We start from the raw sequence: 15,438 nt of genomic DNA on the forward strand, positions 1-15,438 counted from the left end.
AGTGAAGAGGTCATCCAGCAGTTTAGTACATCAGCTAGTGTAAAGCAAGCCGTGTAGTATAGTCGTTAAACATGAAGACACACTAGGCAATATACTTTGGTGAGAAATAAACCTGACTAGATGAAAAAGAAAAGTCCACTCTGAGGAGGAAAAGTGAATGTGGCACTTACCAGTGCATCAAGTGAGCAATGAACACTCTCCCTGCGGTGCTCTTAGAAGAGTGAACAGAAACCACAGGCAGTTCCACTTGTGCAGAATTGTCACTGCAGTGGGAGGGCCTACACACTGGAACATAGCATACAAACACATCTTTTCTTCAACACAATTTATCCTATGACATCGGTAGTTCTACTCTAGTCTCCTCTGTGACAACAAGAAAGCATAAAACCTTATGATTTTTAAAGGGGACACAGCCTTATTAATTTGACCTCCATTTATCAAGTAGTAGCCTTCTGTGTTTCTTTCAGAACATAACCCCTTTGCAGAAAATTGAACAGTCAGTGATTTGCAAATATCTAAAGTAGCCAAATTGAAACAAAATTCAGCACCTGTAGCCAATGAGTATGCTTGGGTGAACATCCAGAGAATACCCTGGTTCCTGTTTACTGAGTTCTTGAGAGGGTGAAGGGGAGCGAGGTCCCGCATCTTGAACTGAACAGAAACCTTGCATCATTTTCCGTTGGCTTTTGATTTTGGTTGGGCCTGAACCAAAGCCCTAACTCTTGAACATCTCTGTGCTTGGGGGGAAGTTTGACTCCAGATCCAAACTTCATGGTTGCATCAAGTTTTGCTTTCAGCTCTTCATTCTTGAAAGCATGCTGTGCTCCTGTGTCTTCCTATCTGTTCTGCTTCTAAGAAAAACAATGCTATCTTCTTGAAAAAAAAAAGTCAAGATTACGTTGCAACTGAGAATTTCCCATGTGTGTACCCTGACAGCAAGTTGTTGTATGCTTATGCTGCTGCATTTCTTCATAGAGCTTCAAGAATGCTCTTTGCACAGAAGCAGAAGAAATCCCCAGCCACTTGTCCTTTTGATCTCAAATAAAGATCAATCTCCGGAAAGTGTGACTGGAAACTCCACCTCACCTGATTCTTCACTTTCCCTCACTCGCACTAAAATGTTTCACTATGACTTTAATGCTCGGCTTCCTCCCCTCCCCCACAGTGTTTGTTTTATGATATTTTTACTTCAGCTCTGCATGATAGCTTTATTTCATCTCGTCCTCCACCGTCAATTTTAGCCAAGCCCTGCCTGCCACAATCTCTCATTTTTCTAATTAGGAAAATGTGTTTCCCTCCTGTGGCTATTAGTAATAAATTAATAATATTGTAACGATATGTGGCTAATCCTTTTTTTTTTAAAATCCACAATCTTAAACCAACATATAATACATATAATAATGCTGTGTTTAAAAGTGGATGTTTAAGCACTATGTAGCTATAGGAACTATAAAGAAAATATTGTTACTGTTGTGCAGACCTGTTATTAACGTTATTGTAACACTTCCTCTTTCTCTCTGCTGATTTTCTTCAGGTTAGTATTGGCTCAAGATATCTATCACTGGGGAAGAAGACTCAGTAAGGGGGGAAAAAAGTAGATTTTTCATGCATATGATGATTTTCACCTGTTTCGCCTGCCATGTTGCAATGGGATTTTCCCCCACTTTTCACAAACTGTGCCACCTTAGACTGGTTAGAACTTGGATGAAAAAAAATCCAGGCTGTTATGTCGGAAGGAGTGCTGCTGATTCAGTAGGTGGCACTCTTCTCACTGAGTCATTTCTGAACCATGCCTTAACACATGGAAGTGCCAGCTTTCAGATGTTCAGTAAAACTTAAGCCCTGACTGCTCATCGTTAATAATGGCAAGATCATGACTTGTCTTATGCGCTGTTGGGAAGGTATAGTGCACCCATCTAAATCCCCTCTGTGGGCTACTATTATTGCAGTTCACAGCCCGGGGTGAAAAGAGACTCTGGCTGTAGGGGGATGGAATGGATAGAAACATTACTTTACCCCCACCCTTTGCAACATGTTGACTAGCATAGCTAAACTTGTGCAAAGGGTATTCTATGCCTGTGCCTAGTAAAAAGTTGGTGCAGATTACTTCCTGTCTACCACCTCCAATCTAAAAGGGGAACTAGGAACCAAACTGTGATTGTCAGTCACAGTTCAGTCCTTGGATTGCTCCTGCTGTAGTGAAGTTGAACCCAAGGATCAATTAGGCCGATGTGCAGTTGTAAGGTGCACCAGCACCATATTGCTCAGTGTAAGATTTTTACTATTTTAGTAATAAACCAAAGCTATTCTGCTTGGCAAAAATTCTAAACACAAGTGCCCACTTTTGAGCTAGTGAGATGAAAGGTGCTATAAAAGGTTACGATTCTGGTCCCATTTAAGTCAATAACAAAACTCTCATTGACTTCAATGGGACCAGGGTCAGTTTCTAAGTGCAAAGTACTCAGAGTTTATTTAAACAGTGTTTTGTTTATAACACATTTTTTTTCAGCTTGAAGTGAACCAGAGGTAATAATGGTGAGAGATCATATTTCCTCATTTCCCTTAGCAATATTAAATTTATTTTTATGATGACAAGGCTTTTTCACTCCTTTGTTTGTTACTGAGATTTTGGTACCTTCCAGAAGTAGGAGATTGTATTTATCACTTGTCAGTGACAGTACCACATTAACTCCAGCCTCAGAAACATTAACCTTCATTAGACATGTTGGTTGGATATCCATGCACCAATGAAGTGTATGATGATGTTCCATAAGATCAGAGTTAAGGTTTTGCATTGTAGAGTTACAGTAAGAAATGTAGTGTGTATATTGTGTTGCTGGATATGTTGAAGTTGCATGGAATATATTTTTAGTGCATCAGTGAAGGTGGTAAATATGATGTATGGTGGTTAGGGTGTGTTAAAAGAAGACACCTTAAATTGATATTTCCTTGCTTTTAAGGGTGTATATGGGGTAGATATTCCTTTTATGTAACCTTAACTGTTTTTAATCAGTTTCTTCTTGGGGAGCATATGATTTTCCTGAGAGAGGTGAAAAAAATAATTGTAGAGAAATGATCAGCTTTTTAAGATTAAAGGTATACCAGGGACCTCAGAAATGTGTAGCAAAATATTAAAAAGCATAATAGTCCTATTTCATCATGCCTTATTATGGTATAATAGAAATTGTCAAAATGGTAATTACTATTGTGATTTGTTTCTTTGTTCTTTTAGTTTAAAGTTAGCTTTTTGAAAACAATTACAATATTTTAATAATTTGAAGATAACCTGCCTTACAGAAATAACAAATGACCATAACAATTAGTGATAGCCTTTGAAAACTTCATTTAATGATTTTCTTGAAATTGTTTTAGAAATATGTGGCAGAGCTAGGGATAGAATCCAGTTTTCATGAGTTCTAATTTAGTGTCTTAATGGCAAGTTCATCCTGTAGAACAAATGTGGTGAGATCATGAAATTAAAGACCTCAGCCTTCATCTGAGTTTCGTCCAGTATGTGGTAAAATGGGGCATGCAAAAGTAGTCTTATTTTGTGGAGAATATATTCAAGCATGCAAATTTGACCTAATTTTTCTGAGACAACATAGCTCAGTTCCCAGTTCTGCCAGAAGGGGACTTGTGAAACAGACCTGGTCAAAAATTTTCGGATGGAACATTTTTCTGTTGGAAAATGCTGGTGTGTCAAAATCAAAATGTTCTGTGGGAACATGGTAATTTTGACGTAACTTCTTACAGAACCAGGGAGGTTTCCGAAGAAAATCTGCTTAATGTCTTGCCTGCTCCCCATCTACCTATCTACCTCGCCAGCCTCTCTGTAGTCCATCTGCTGGGAGACCAGAGAGCATATTTCATTTTGGAAATACTAAAACATTCTCTCAGTGGGAATGTTTTGGTGGTTCCAAAATGAAATATTGTGAAATTTCACTTCCAATTTGGGATTAAAATTTTTCCAAAACCTCAAATTTTTTTGCAGAAGTGAAATTAAGTTTCCTAACCAGCTCAGTTATGGAACCAATCAGATCCTCCATTAACTCACCTATAGATAGGAGGAATGATACTTTCCTGACTTCTGATGTCTTGCTCAATAAGGAGGGCTGTGTGAAACACACAGAATTAACATGTCAGTGGAAGAGATGAGATTTGAAGTCCTGGGGTAAAATCCTGACCACATCAAAGTCAAAACTCCATTACTTCTCCCTTTTCATTTCTCTGTTGAGCCTATGTTGGTCAATAGAGATGGAACCTTCCCTGTATTAATTGCATCATAAGATTCTTTTCTAACCACACTTTCAGAAGAACTTCTGAATGTGTCAAATGAAACCCCTTTCATGTAAAATGCCTTAGAAATCTGAGGCTGTGCCTGTGCAGCTGTAACACAAACATGTTTTCTGCTTGCTAGGTCAGTGCGGTTGCTTTAAAACTAGCATTTTGATACCAGCATGAGTGCACAGTGTCCATTGAAGGGGGGAAATGGGTAGCATTCATATGTGGGAAAAGGAGGGGTTCAGTGTGCTAGTAGGTAAAATGAAAAATGAGCATGGAATGTTTTTTTCCTTGAGCAAAACCCTCCTATCCAAACCAGGACAACTCCACGAGGACTGGGCCTTTAAAAACCTACCTGAAGAAATTCACACCAGGAAAGACAGTCTAGTAGATAAGGTACTAGTCTGCGACTCAGGACACCAGATTGAATTCTCTGGTCTGCCACAGATACCCTGTGTGACCTTGGGAAAGTTATACAGGCCTTAATTACATGGAATTTACTATGCACTCAGTTGTAGTACACTGGCTGGTAGTACATAAACTACAGTGATAGCATACACATAGCTTTTTCAATCCATATAATTGCATACACATGATGGGGTTTGTGCCAGATGAGCATGCGGCATTCTGGGTGGATATCCCATGGTCCTTTGCTTCGCTGCTGGGCTATGTGTGTTCTGGGATTAGGCTCTCTGTGCCTCAGCTATAAAATGGGGATAATAGTCCTTCACTACTTCACAGGGCTGTTGTGAGGATAAACACATTTGTTAGTCTCTAAGGTGCCACAAGTACTCCTGTTCTTTTTGCAGATACAGACTAACACGGCTGCTACTCTGAAACCTGACATTAAAGATTGCAAGTGCTCAGATACTACTATGATGGGAGGGCCTTATAAGTACCTTAGATAGACAGCCGGATGATAGATATATATCCCCTATCTCTTGGTCCTATTTAAAAGATTCTTTTGTCAAAACACACATAAAAACCACTCATGCTGGGACAGGCTCAACAGCACTCTAACCTGTCAGGAGAACATAGTGGGACTCAAGCCCACCAGAAATAATCTTCTATCAGATGAGATCTAGGAGGAAGTCTACATTTTTTCTCTAGATTTTTTTCATGTCCAGGTGTGTCATACTTTTTTGCCATCTAGGGGCAGGAGACTTTTAAGAAGAATTTTAAGCTCAATATTTGATGTACTTTAAAAATGTTGATAGTATGTTGGAGAAATCCCTTTGTGTTCTCTCTGTTTTGCTTTAGTTCATACGCAGCCCAGAAACTGAAACAAATTAATAGCGATTATTTTGTGGGACTTATGAAAACCCAGTATTTTGCACTCTCTCTGCTGGCTCAATAATAGCAGTAAAGTAACAATCTCCCTTGGAAGCCTATTCCAGAACCTAACTACCCTTATAGAAGTCTGCCCACAAGGAACAGCTTGCACGACTAGGCCCTAAAAAGATCAGACAGCCCTGAAAGAATGGTACGGCAAAGATGTAAAACACACAAGTGATTAGAGTGGGGATTGGTCCCATCTTGAGAATACAGTGTTTGATAACATAGGATTTCTTTGGTTGGTGGTTGTTCTAAACTATGTAAACTGTTCACAGTTACCCCTCAACCTTGTCATTATCAGATATCTAGATTCTTGTTGATGTCACAGTACAAATGCGTCTTCTTTGAATGTAGAGCCTTGTGGCCCATCTCAGGAAGAAGAGGAGAGATGATTGGGGGAGAAGTGGACAGATTTGAATGTGGTAATTTTTTATGAGGATATTATTGGGGGCGGGGAAGAAGGGTGAGTAGGTTTTGTGCCTATGCTAGTGTGGTTTTGACAGTATTACAGGGCAGTGACCTTAAAGACATGCTTAACTTTCAAGCATGAATGGTCCTAATTAGTTCTATGGGACCATGTAAGTATTTGCAAGATCATGACCTAGACTTACTAAAGTTGGTGAGATATTGGTATTGATAATAAACGATGCCTGTGAGAGTCAATCTTATATTACTTTCCATAATGTTAACATATTTTATAAGATAGCAAGTAAACGTTGAAATTTGCACGTGCAACTGAATGAAGAAATGGCTGCCCGGTTGTAGAAAACTCCATTCCAGGATTTCAGGAAAGCTTTCTGAGTGACACATTGACATCATTGGAGGCGTAACTGAGAGTGGAGGCGGGGGCTCAGCACTGAAATGCTGCTGTGCGGAGCTGGAAGTACTCTGTAACAGCAACAGTAAAGCCATAGCAGATTGCAAAGTGATAGCAGCAGACAACAGTGAGCAACTGCTGTCTACACTGGTTGGGTTGGAATTAGCTCCAGTTACTTCAAATGTGCCTTGGGAAGCAGTTTTAAATCTTTGTATTAGGTAAGCATAAGCAGTGTTCTTTCCTCTCCTTTTTTGAAGACATTTAAGAACAGATCAGGTGCTTGATGTTTGTTTTTATACTGAAGGGGTCTCTTTACACTCTTGTTTTAAGGTCTCAGCTTAATGGTTGCTTTGCCAGGTGCAAATAACATTTGTATTATGAAATGAAATGCTGTTTTACTGCTAATACTTTCATAGAGAGCATAGTGATGCATTTTTATTTACCTCTTTGCAGTTTAAGTCTGCAACAAGTCAACTTCATGAAATGCTTATATCCGTACTATTCTGAATTATAGTCAAGCATTCTCTAGTAAATAGGTAAAGCCAGTTACAATTTGCTGGCAATTATACAACTTCCAGTTAAGTAATTGTACCATCCTTGAATTGTCGGTCTTGCTTAATGCAGAGATTTCTTTCTTGCGTGGGGGAACGTTGTTTGCTCCACTTAAAATGCAAGGGAGTTTTAAAAACACTTCATGCAAGAAGTTTGTGTCTAGAGTTGCATTATATTTTAGTTTTCTGACTGACATGCTGACTGTGCTCCAAGCCTGTCAATCAGTCTGCAACAGCAACAGCAAGCACATGGCAGTTTGCAGAGAGCTCTGAGACAGAGCCATTGCTTTCTGCCTCTCGCTTGGTTGGAAGTAGCTCCAGTTATTGTAGATGTGGCTTGAAAATAAATGTCTCTTCATTATTATCTTTTTTTTAAAAAGAATTTTTTTTTTTTTTTTTTTTTTTTTTTTTGCTCTAGGCAGTCTCGTTGCACTTTGCCTGCACGGAGGTCGGAAACCTTGCAGCAGGACCATGTGGTGAAGCAGAACTGGGTCTGGACGTTGTGCACCACGCAAGTTCAGTGTGGAAGGCTCCTTCGACTATCCCAGTCAGAGAAGGGAAATAAAAGTCGAAGGAAGAAAAGAGGAATCCTGTATTCCTTTGCTGTAACTTGTTGGAGACCTCAACGTTGCTGCTACCGCAAGTGACTCTGTTGCTGCTTCTGCTCCTCGGCGTCTGCAGACAGCAATTGTGCCTGCATCTTGAGATTTTTATCTTCCACTAGTTTGAGATGAAGTATTTGCAGCAAGGGCTTGATTGTCGTCACCTATAACAGGAGAGAGAGAAAGACAGACTTGCAACCAGAGAAATTGCTTCCTTCGGAATCCCACCACCGAGTGATTTACTTCTCTCAAGAGAATTGTGCCCACTCAATGAACAAGTGAGTTAGGGTAACGCAACCATTGAATGTTCGTTTCTTTGAGCGGGGAGGTGGGGGGTAGAAGTGGATTTCCCTCCGCTCGGTGAATAGGATCTGGTGATCTCTGTGTGCTTTGCAGAGAAGAGAAATACGGAAGAATTATCCTCTCCAACCAAAAGAGGGCTGGGGAAAAAAAGAGTGGGGGGGCCACAGTCTCCTCTGAGGGGGAAACGAAACCCACCCTTCTCCAACATTTAATACTTAACAGTTGCGCTGCCCTATGGATCTTAAGTATGGTGGTTTTAAATGGATTTGCTATTAGTGACTTCTTGGAAATAAGTAAATCCTTAATTATGTTCACATTCTTACTGAGCTGGGTTAAAACTATGGATTCTGCCTGCAGCCGCCGCCTTTTGCACGTGTCGAGTTGGAGGAGTTAGCAGGTGCCGTTGCATTCCCCCCCTTAATCTTGTGGGCCAGGAGAAGGGGAGATCAGGCTGCTCCCAGCCATGTGCTGGTGCTGAGGTCTAACTTAGGCTCGTGCGTGTCTGTTCCTTTTTCTTTTCTGTTTTTTTTTTTTTAAACTGACGTTCAGGGTTATGTTTTAATCCCAGGGCTCTGAACTTGCTCTGGCCAGGGAACAGGCTTGAGTGTGCAAAGGGGCGGGACGGCTAGAATCAATGGCTTAGGAATCAGGGCAAACCTGGGCTGTGCATTGCTAATGGCTCTGGGGCCGAGTGAAAACCTTGTGCCCCAATTAGCCCGTAATGATTCCGGGAGAAGAGTGGTGGGAAGCCGTTGTGAAGGAACTACACCGGAGGTCGGTTTTGATCCGTGGTTAAAAGGACATTCTTCCAAGGACTAGAGGCTAAATGCGGGGTGTACGGAGGGAAAAGGGGTCCTTTCAGTGTCCCAGCCTGACAGTCCTGAATGGGGGAGGGGGGAGAACAGGGGGTAATGTTTAAAGTGAGACCTTAAATGCTTCATTGAAACATCTAGCAAAATCCTCCATCCTAGCAGAGATTTCTAAAACCTGCATTCATTAATCCAAAAGGAGAGCGCCTTCCTCCAATTCTGGGTCAGGTTTGGTAGCGCTGTAGAGGTGGAGAGGCTAAAATGATGGGATAAGAGGAGAGAAACGTTCCCCTCCCCCTCCTTTCCCCCTCCCTTAGAAAGCCAACAGGGAAAAAAAAATCCCCTGTGCACATAGTAGCACACCCAAACCTTTCAGTGCTGTGCTTGAAAGGCACAGGGAGGGGGAGCGCGAGGGAGGGAGGACGCTACAGCTTTAAGTATTGGAAAGTCCGCCCTCCTGAGGTAATGGTAACCTCAGTCTCTTCCCCTCCTCCTGCAAAAGGGGGGGAAAAGCCCTTGTTTTCATTCATAACTTTTTCCTCTTCCTTCCTCTCCGTCAACTATTTATTCATCGCTTCACTCAGCTCAGATTGCAGAGGGCGCAGCTCCACCACCGTAACTTGAAGTGTGGTGATACTTTGCTTCCTTCCCCCCACACCTTTCTGTGTAGCAAACGAGCAAGTTAAAACGCAGCATGCAGATTGTTGTAGAATTTATTCGGACGGGGATGCTGCCTTTTTGAAGCTGATCTGGGAGAAAAAAAAGTGGGGCAGTCGGGGGAACCCTGGAGAACTGGTTTGGAAGAAATGCTGACATACCGTACATTGTGCTAAAATCTGCAATGGTTCTGAGCTTGGGCACAAAAAATGGTATCTTACACTTTTGTTTACTTTACCTCTTGGAAAAAGTAATTTTTAGATCTTATTTGCAGTGGGGGTATTTGTTTTTTTCCATCAGAAACTATTATGTGGTGTGCAGCTGGCTTTTTTGTCTTTCTTTTTTGTAATTTGTATAGTCAGTCTGCATGTTTTATTAATATTGCATTTTTTTCAGAGATGGCACTTGTCATGCTCTTTTAGAAATACTATAATCATTCCTCCCCTGAAAGTCCCACTTCTGGTCTCTGCAGCTGTATGTCTTTCCCTTTCTGTGTTCATTCATCCCTAGCATTTTGTGTGCTCATATTAAGACTTATGAAAAGGAGAGCCTTGTTATGTGGGATGAATAAAGACTGACTAAATAGGGGTGGGGTTTTGTAATCTTAAAACCCTAGGTCCTTCACAGGTGATATTTTAGTATAAAAGGAGACATTTGGTTTGTTTAATGCTTTCTATCCCCCAGTGTAAATTTGAGATAAGAAGTTTTTTTTTTTTTGGTCAAATTCTACAACCATCTATTGAAGCAATATCTCTGAACAGGATTTCAGTGTTCTTTTGCTCTTCTCCTCCCCTGTGTATTCATCCTCTCCCTCCTTTTTCTTTCTTGGACTGGAAATATCTCCGTGTCAAATATGCTCTGGATATGCAAGAGAAACGTACTTTTCTCAGGGTTATTGGATAAATTGATTTGGCATGTATTCCAGTCTGAAAAAGGAAAAACATGATTGTATGTAATTTTACTATTTTGTGAGGCCGGGGGAAGTAAATCTTCCGTCAGCTGTAGGTGCCGGCCGGGGGAAGTAAATCTTCCGTTAGCTGTAGGTGCAGGAAAGCAATTGTTTGTTTTCCCACAACGCTTTGTGATCACTACAATGATGTATAAATAATCTGCCCTCCTTGCCGCCTCCTCCTCTCCCCCATTATATTTTATATAGGTACAGAATTGCCCCTCTGCAGAATTTTCCAAATCAACATTGCAATAATCTGGGTCAGTAATTTGAGACAAGAAGATGTAAAAATGAATAAATAGCTCAAATTACATTTGTTTTATTTTTATCTATCTTCTAAAATTAGTTTGAAGAGCTTATTAATCAAACAAATTTTCCCTAGAGTAGCTTGTGAAAACTGAGATGTATTTTTTAATTATTTTTTTTCATGAGAAAAGGTACATGAGAAGTCAGAAATGTCTGAAAATTGTGTTCCAGTTTTATTTTACTACCTCATCTGCCCACACACCCTGCCCTGTAGTCTCAAAACACTTAAGAGAGCTGTTGTATAACACGCTGTTATTTACATCTGGTGTCTTACTTTAATAATGAGTTTGTTACATTATTTGGAACCTGTGAGCTTTCTACTGGAAAGTATCCTTCAGTTTTAGACTTTTTTTTGTAGGATTTACTTTGGAATTTCTTAATGGATGCATGTTTCGTTTTAAAGATCGATCATAAGCTTAAAACAAGGATAGGTACTGGAGTACATTTATGATACAGCATTCACAGACTGACAGAAAAGCAAGAGTTTGTGCAAATTTCATTATGCAGAATATGAATTGGATACTGGTCATTCAGGTATCTACCTTGATTTGGAGTACTCAGTATTGCTGTTGCTGATATGCTCAAGTAACACGAGAGAGGCATTTATTTCCCATGCCTTGCCAACTAAACATACAGGTTAATACTTTTTATTTGTTTTTAATGGAAAAAGCTCTGATTTTAAATGGCACAGGGTCTCCTCTTACATTCCTCATCTGTAATGCCAGACCCAGACCCAGACTCCTCACCCTCTTCCAACTGGCCTTTGGCCAGGTCTTCAGCATCTTTGTAATCCACTGCTGAAGGAGATCATTACCAAGTGGTTAGGGCAATTGGTGGCTTGCCATGACATTTTTATTTTTAAAAGCTTCCTGTGACTTATTCCTCTTTCACCTTTGATCTCTCTCTCTTTTTTTAATCTTTTTTTTCTTAGGATTTCAGATGCATGCCAGGTTCCCACTGAATGCCAGAAGTAGAGATCCCTACAGATGGAGCCCCAAAGTCAACATGGCAGTGGCGGTTCATTAGTTGTGATCCAGCAGCCTTCCTTGGACAGCAGGCAAAGGTTGGACTATGAAAGAGAAATTCAGCCGACCTCTATCTTGTCATTGGACCAGATCAAGGCCATAAGGGGCAGCAATGAGTATACTGAAGGCCCATCTGTGGTGAAAAAGTCTGGTCCACGAACAGCTCCAAGACAAGAAAAGCACGAAAGGACTCATGAAATCATACCAATTAATGTGAATAATAATTATGAGCACAGACCCAGCCACTTGGGACCCGTGGCACACCAACATAACGTAAGGGCTCCTGTGTTGAGCAGATCGACTAGCACTGGAAGTGCGGCTAGTTCTGGAAGCAACAGCAGTGCTTCTTCAGAGCAGGGGTTGTTGGGAAGATCGCCCCTGTCTAGGCCAGGTTCAAGCCACAGATCTGAAAGGACAATCCGGACGCAGCCCAAGCAGTCATCTTTGATGGTAGATGATCTGAAGGGTCCCTTGAAAGAGGACTTGACGCAGCACAAGTTTATCTGTGAACAGTGTGGGAAGTGCAAATGTGGTGAGTGCACAGACCCGAGGGCCTTACCTTCTTGTTTGGCCTGCAACAGGAAGTGCTTGTGCTCTGCAGAGAGCATGGTGGAGTACAGTACCTGCATGTGCCTGATCAAAGGGATCTTCTACCACTGTTCCAATGATGATGAAGGGGACTCGTATGCGGATAATCCCTGCTCTTGTTCCCAGGCACATTGCTGTTCTAGGTACCTGTGCATGGGAGCAATGTCCTTGTTTTTGCCTTGCTTGCTCTGCTATCCTCCTGCTAAGGGATGCCTGAAGCTGTGTCGAGGGTGTTATGACCGGATCAATCGTCCTGGTTGCCGATGTAAGAACTCCAACACTGTCTATTGTAAACTGGAGAGCTGCCCGTCTCGGAGTCAGGGGAAGCCCTCATAATTTTGGAGGGAGATTTCACTTCTTCAAACACTTGCTTTCAGGTTGTGGCTAATTTTCTGTTTGTGTGGGGTTTACCCCTGCCCTCATTCCCTGCCTTCTCCACTTTACGTACCCAAGTTTTTTCCTTTGCACCCTCCATATCCCCTCTCTCAACTCAGATAGGTGTGGAGTATTTTACTCAGTCATGTTTATTTCAGTCTTTGGTAAGCATGGACTGTGTGCCTGCATTTGGCACCTCAGCTTGACAGGGCCTCTTAGGTTTGTAAGTAATCCACACATGAAAGAGACAGTGAGGGCTAATGGGCTTTTCTGCAGCCTCTTGCTCTGCAAACAACTTCCCCAATGTGTCCTTTTGTTCTCTGCAACTCTCTCTCTTTTTGGTTCCAAGAAATAATTCTACCTTATTTCATGAGCAAGCTGGATTAATCTTGAGGGGGTTGGAACCGTAGAAAATATAAGGCTGGCTTTTACTCCATAGTGCAAAGAACCTGCTTTTCCCTCTGTTCCCCATCCCTTCTTGGAATTGTCTCAGTCTAGAGACTTGCCTGGCTGGTACATTTTTCTTTCTTTCTTTCTTTCTTTCTTTCTTTTAAATGTAGTTTTGGTTTTTGCTTCACTATATAGATCTTCACATTGGAGACATTATGACTGCAATTCGTTCATCTGTTTCTCTTGCTTTCAAATCTGTGAAGGACATCACCCACTCCACCCCTTTTCCCCATGTTTCTGTGGTCACTGAGATCCTGTTGATACTGATGTTAAAGTTGGCGGTGTTTGCATATCTGAATAATCTTCAGGTGTCATTGAATTAAGTTACCTACATGTTCCTGGATCTTTAACACTTCTCTTATTCCCTTGGTTAGTGAATTTAGCTCTGCCTTGTGCTTCATAACTTTAATCTATTCCATGTTTTATTGCCTTAGCCACAAATTGTGGTCTTTTTTTTGTATATTTTATGTATAAAACACAAAGTTGAATCCCGACTATTTTTAAGACAAAAGTCTGTTTAAAACTTTTTTTATTGTAAAGAATATTTATTATGTGAATCTCTATTATTTTATGATATTTATTACAAAGGACTGTTTGAAAAATGTACTCATGTCTGAATATAACAAAATATCAATACTTAACAAAAATAAGGGTGACACAAAGAAAGTACGTATGTTAACTATAATGCAGAAAATATATTAATTAATGAAAATGTCTCTTGAGTTTTTCATTTTAATATACTGGTAGGTTGTGCTATAGTTTCCATGTCCATATTGCAAAGTGTCTTGCTATTTTTTTTTTTTCTCCTTGTGCACTGCCGGGGTGGTTGAATAACCAATACTGTGAAGACACTAATATGTGTTCAAGTCTTGTTTGTCTAATTTTGGTGTTGAAAATTCATTATCAAATGAGTTTTCACTATGAGATATTTAATAAAATGGAATATGTGTAATTGCTTGATGTTGCCAAGAAATTTAAGCCACATGTATTTATCAGAGCATTCTGGAAATGCGACTGTAGACAAGGACCCCTAACTTCAATAATTTGTTTTGTTTTCTAGAGAATATCAAATTAACATGCACAAAAAGCAAGAGTAGAAGGGTAAAAATAGTCTTGGTGTTGCTGAAGTCCTTTAGCTCAAGAAACCTAGGTTGTGGGGTTTTGGTTTTTTTCCCCCCTGTGGGAACTCTGACTTCCCAACCACAACTGAACTCACCTGTTCCTTCTAATTTAAATTCTCTTGAAATAAATACGTGTCACAGCTATTTGCTGAATTCATTCACATTTAAATGGTCAGAAATAGGCTTTGCATTAGGATTAGTGGAGAATCTCCCATTTCCATTGGTGCGATTCAAGTCCTCCCTAATAGCAGAATCTAAGCAGCAGTGTCAAGTATCCGAGGGGTAGCCGTGTTAGTCTGTATCCACAAAAACAACGAGGAGTCTGATGGCACCTTAAAGACTAACAGATTTATTTGGGTATAAGCTTTCATGGGTAAAAAACCCCACTTCTGGGCATAAGCTTTTGTGGGTAGAAAACCCCACTTCTTATCTGAAGAAGTGTTTTTTTACCCATGAAAGCTTATGCTTAAGACTAAATCTGTTAGTCTTTAAGGTGTCACCAGACTCCTCGTTGTTTAAGTAGCGGTGTATTGACTTGGTATACTCTAAGTTGCGTTCATAATGTAGAAGGCCAGAGAAACCGCACATTTAAGAAAACGTAATTTCAGATTCAGGAGACAACATCAGACTCTGTAAATGAGTTCTCAAATTTTGTCACTTTGGCCTCTAATTAAATTGTTTTATCAATATCCCCTCAGCATATAGAAAATTTGATTAGACTGGGCTCTTGTAATTAAGTGTATCAGCACTGACTCCCTCAGTGTCTCTTGTTGTTGGAGCCCTGGGTATAATGAGAAGTTTGTATAAAAGCTATAAGTCATTAAAATGTTGTTAGGAGTTGCATCTCTTGTTGAAAGAAGAGTGCGGCTTTTATGACAATAAGGTATATGGAATTATAACTTCTGGTTGACACATAAGAATATGCTCCTCTTTTAGTATAAAAGTGATAGTCCACTCTTGAGTGCACCAGTGTAACCTCAGCACCATACTGAGAAGTGACAAGTTTACAGGATCAGATTTCTTAACAACAACGTAGAAATACTTACCAATATTTTCTTTCTTTTTTTTTTTTGCATGAGGTAGAGCAAAGTTGATATTAAGTTCCTCCCCAAAAATATGTCTTTTTTTTTAATCCTTTTTCATTGGTAATTTGGTCAAACAATGAGCTGCAAACAGTTCTTAAGACACTAAAATCCTTGTCAAACAACTGCCATTGGTCAGATACAGCTGCTTTCCCAATAATATGCCAATATTCAAAATCAAAAGACT

The 15,438-nt window shown here is 40.4% G+C and overlaps 1 protein-coding gene across 2 annotated transcripts; it reads left to right on the top strand.

Moving 5' to 3' along the window:
- Nucleotides 1-6,497: 6,497 nt before the first annotated feature.
- Nucleotides 6,498-13,760, top strand: SPRY1 (sprouty RTK signaling antagonist 1). 2 transcript variants are annotated; one of them, XM_034772100.1, is made up of 4 exons: nucleotides 6,498-6,651; nucleotides 7,403-7,864; nucleotides 9,288-9,567; nucleotides 11,542-13,760. In XM_034772100.1, the coding sequence occupies exon 4, from the start codon at nucleotides 11,597-11,599 to the stop codon at nucleotides 12,557-12,559; it is 963 nt and encodes a 320-aa protein (XP_034627991.1). In that variant the 5' UTR covers nucleotides 6,498-6,651; nucleotides 7,403-7,864; nucleotides 9,288-9,567; nucleotides 11,542-11,596; the 3' UTR covers nucleotides 12,560-13,760. The 2 variants fall into 2 exon arrangements, with proteins under 2 accessions (XP_034627991.1, XP_034627989.1); XM_034772098.1 differs by lacking the exon at nucleotides 9,288-9,567.
- The last annotated feature ends 1,678 nt before the right edge of the window (nucleotides 13,761-15,438 follow it).

Source organism: Trachemys scripta, chromosome 5, assembly GCF_013100865.1.
Source record: "Trachemys scripta elegans isolate TJP31775 chromosome 5, CAS_Tse_1.0, whole genome shotgun sequence".
Lineage (NCBI taxonomy): Eukaryota > Metazoa > Chordata > Testudines > Emydidae > Trachemys > Trachemys scripta.

Bases quoted from the DNA above. Each gene is read 5' to 3' on its own strand.
- SPRY1 (XM_034772100.1), top strand. From the start codon at position 11,597: ATGGAGCCCCAAAGTCAACATGGCAGTGGCGGTTCATTAGTTGTGATC.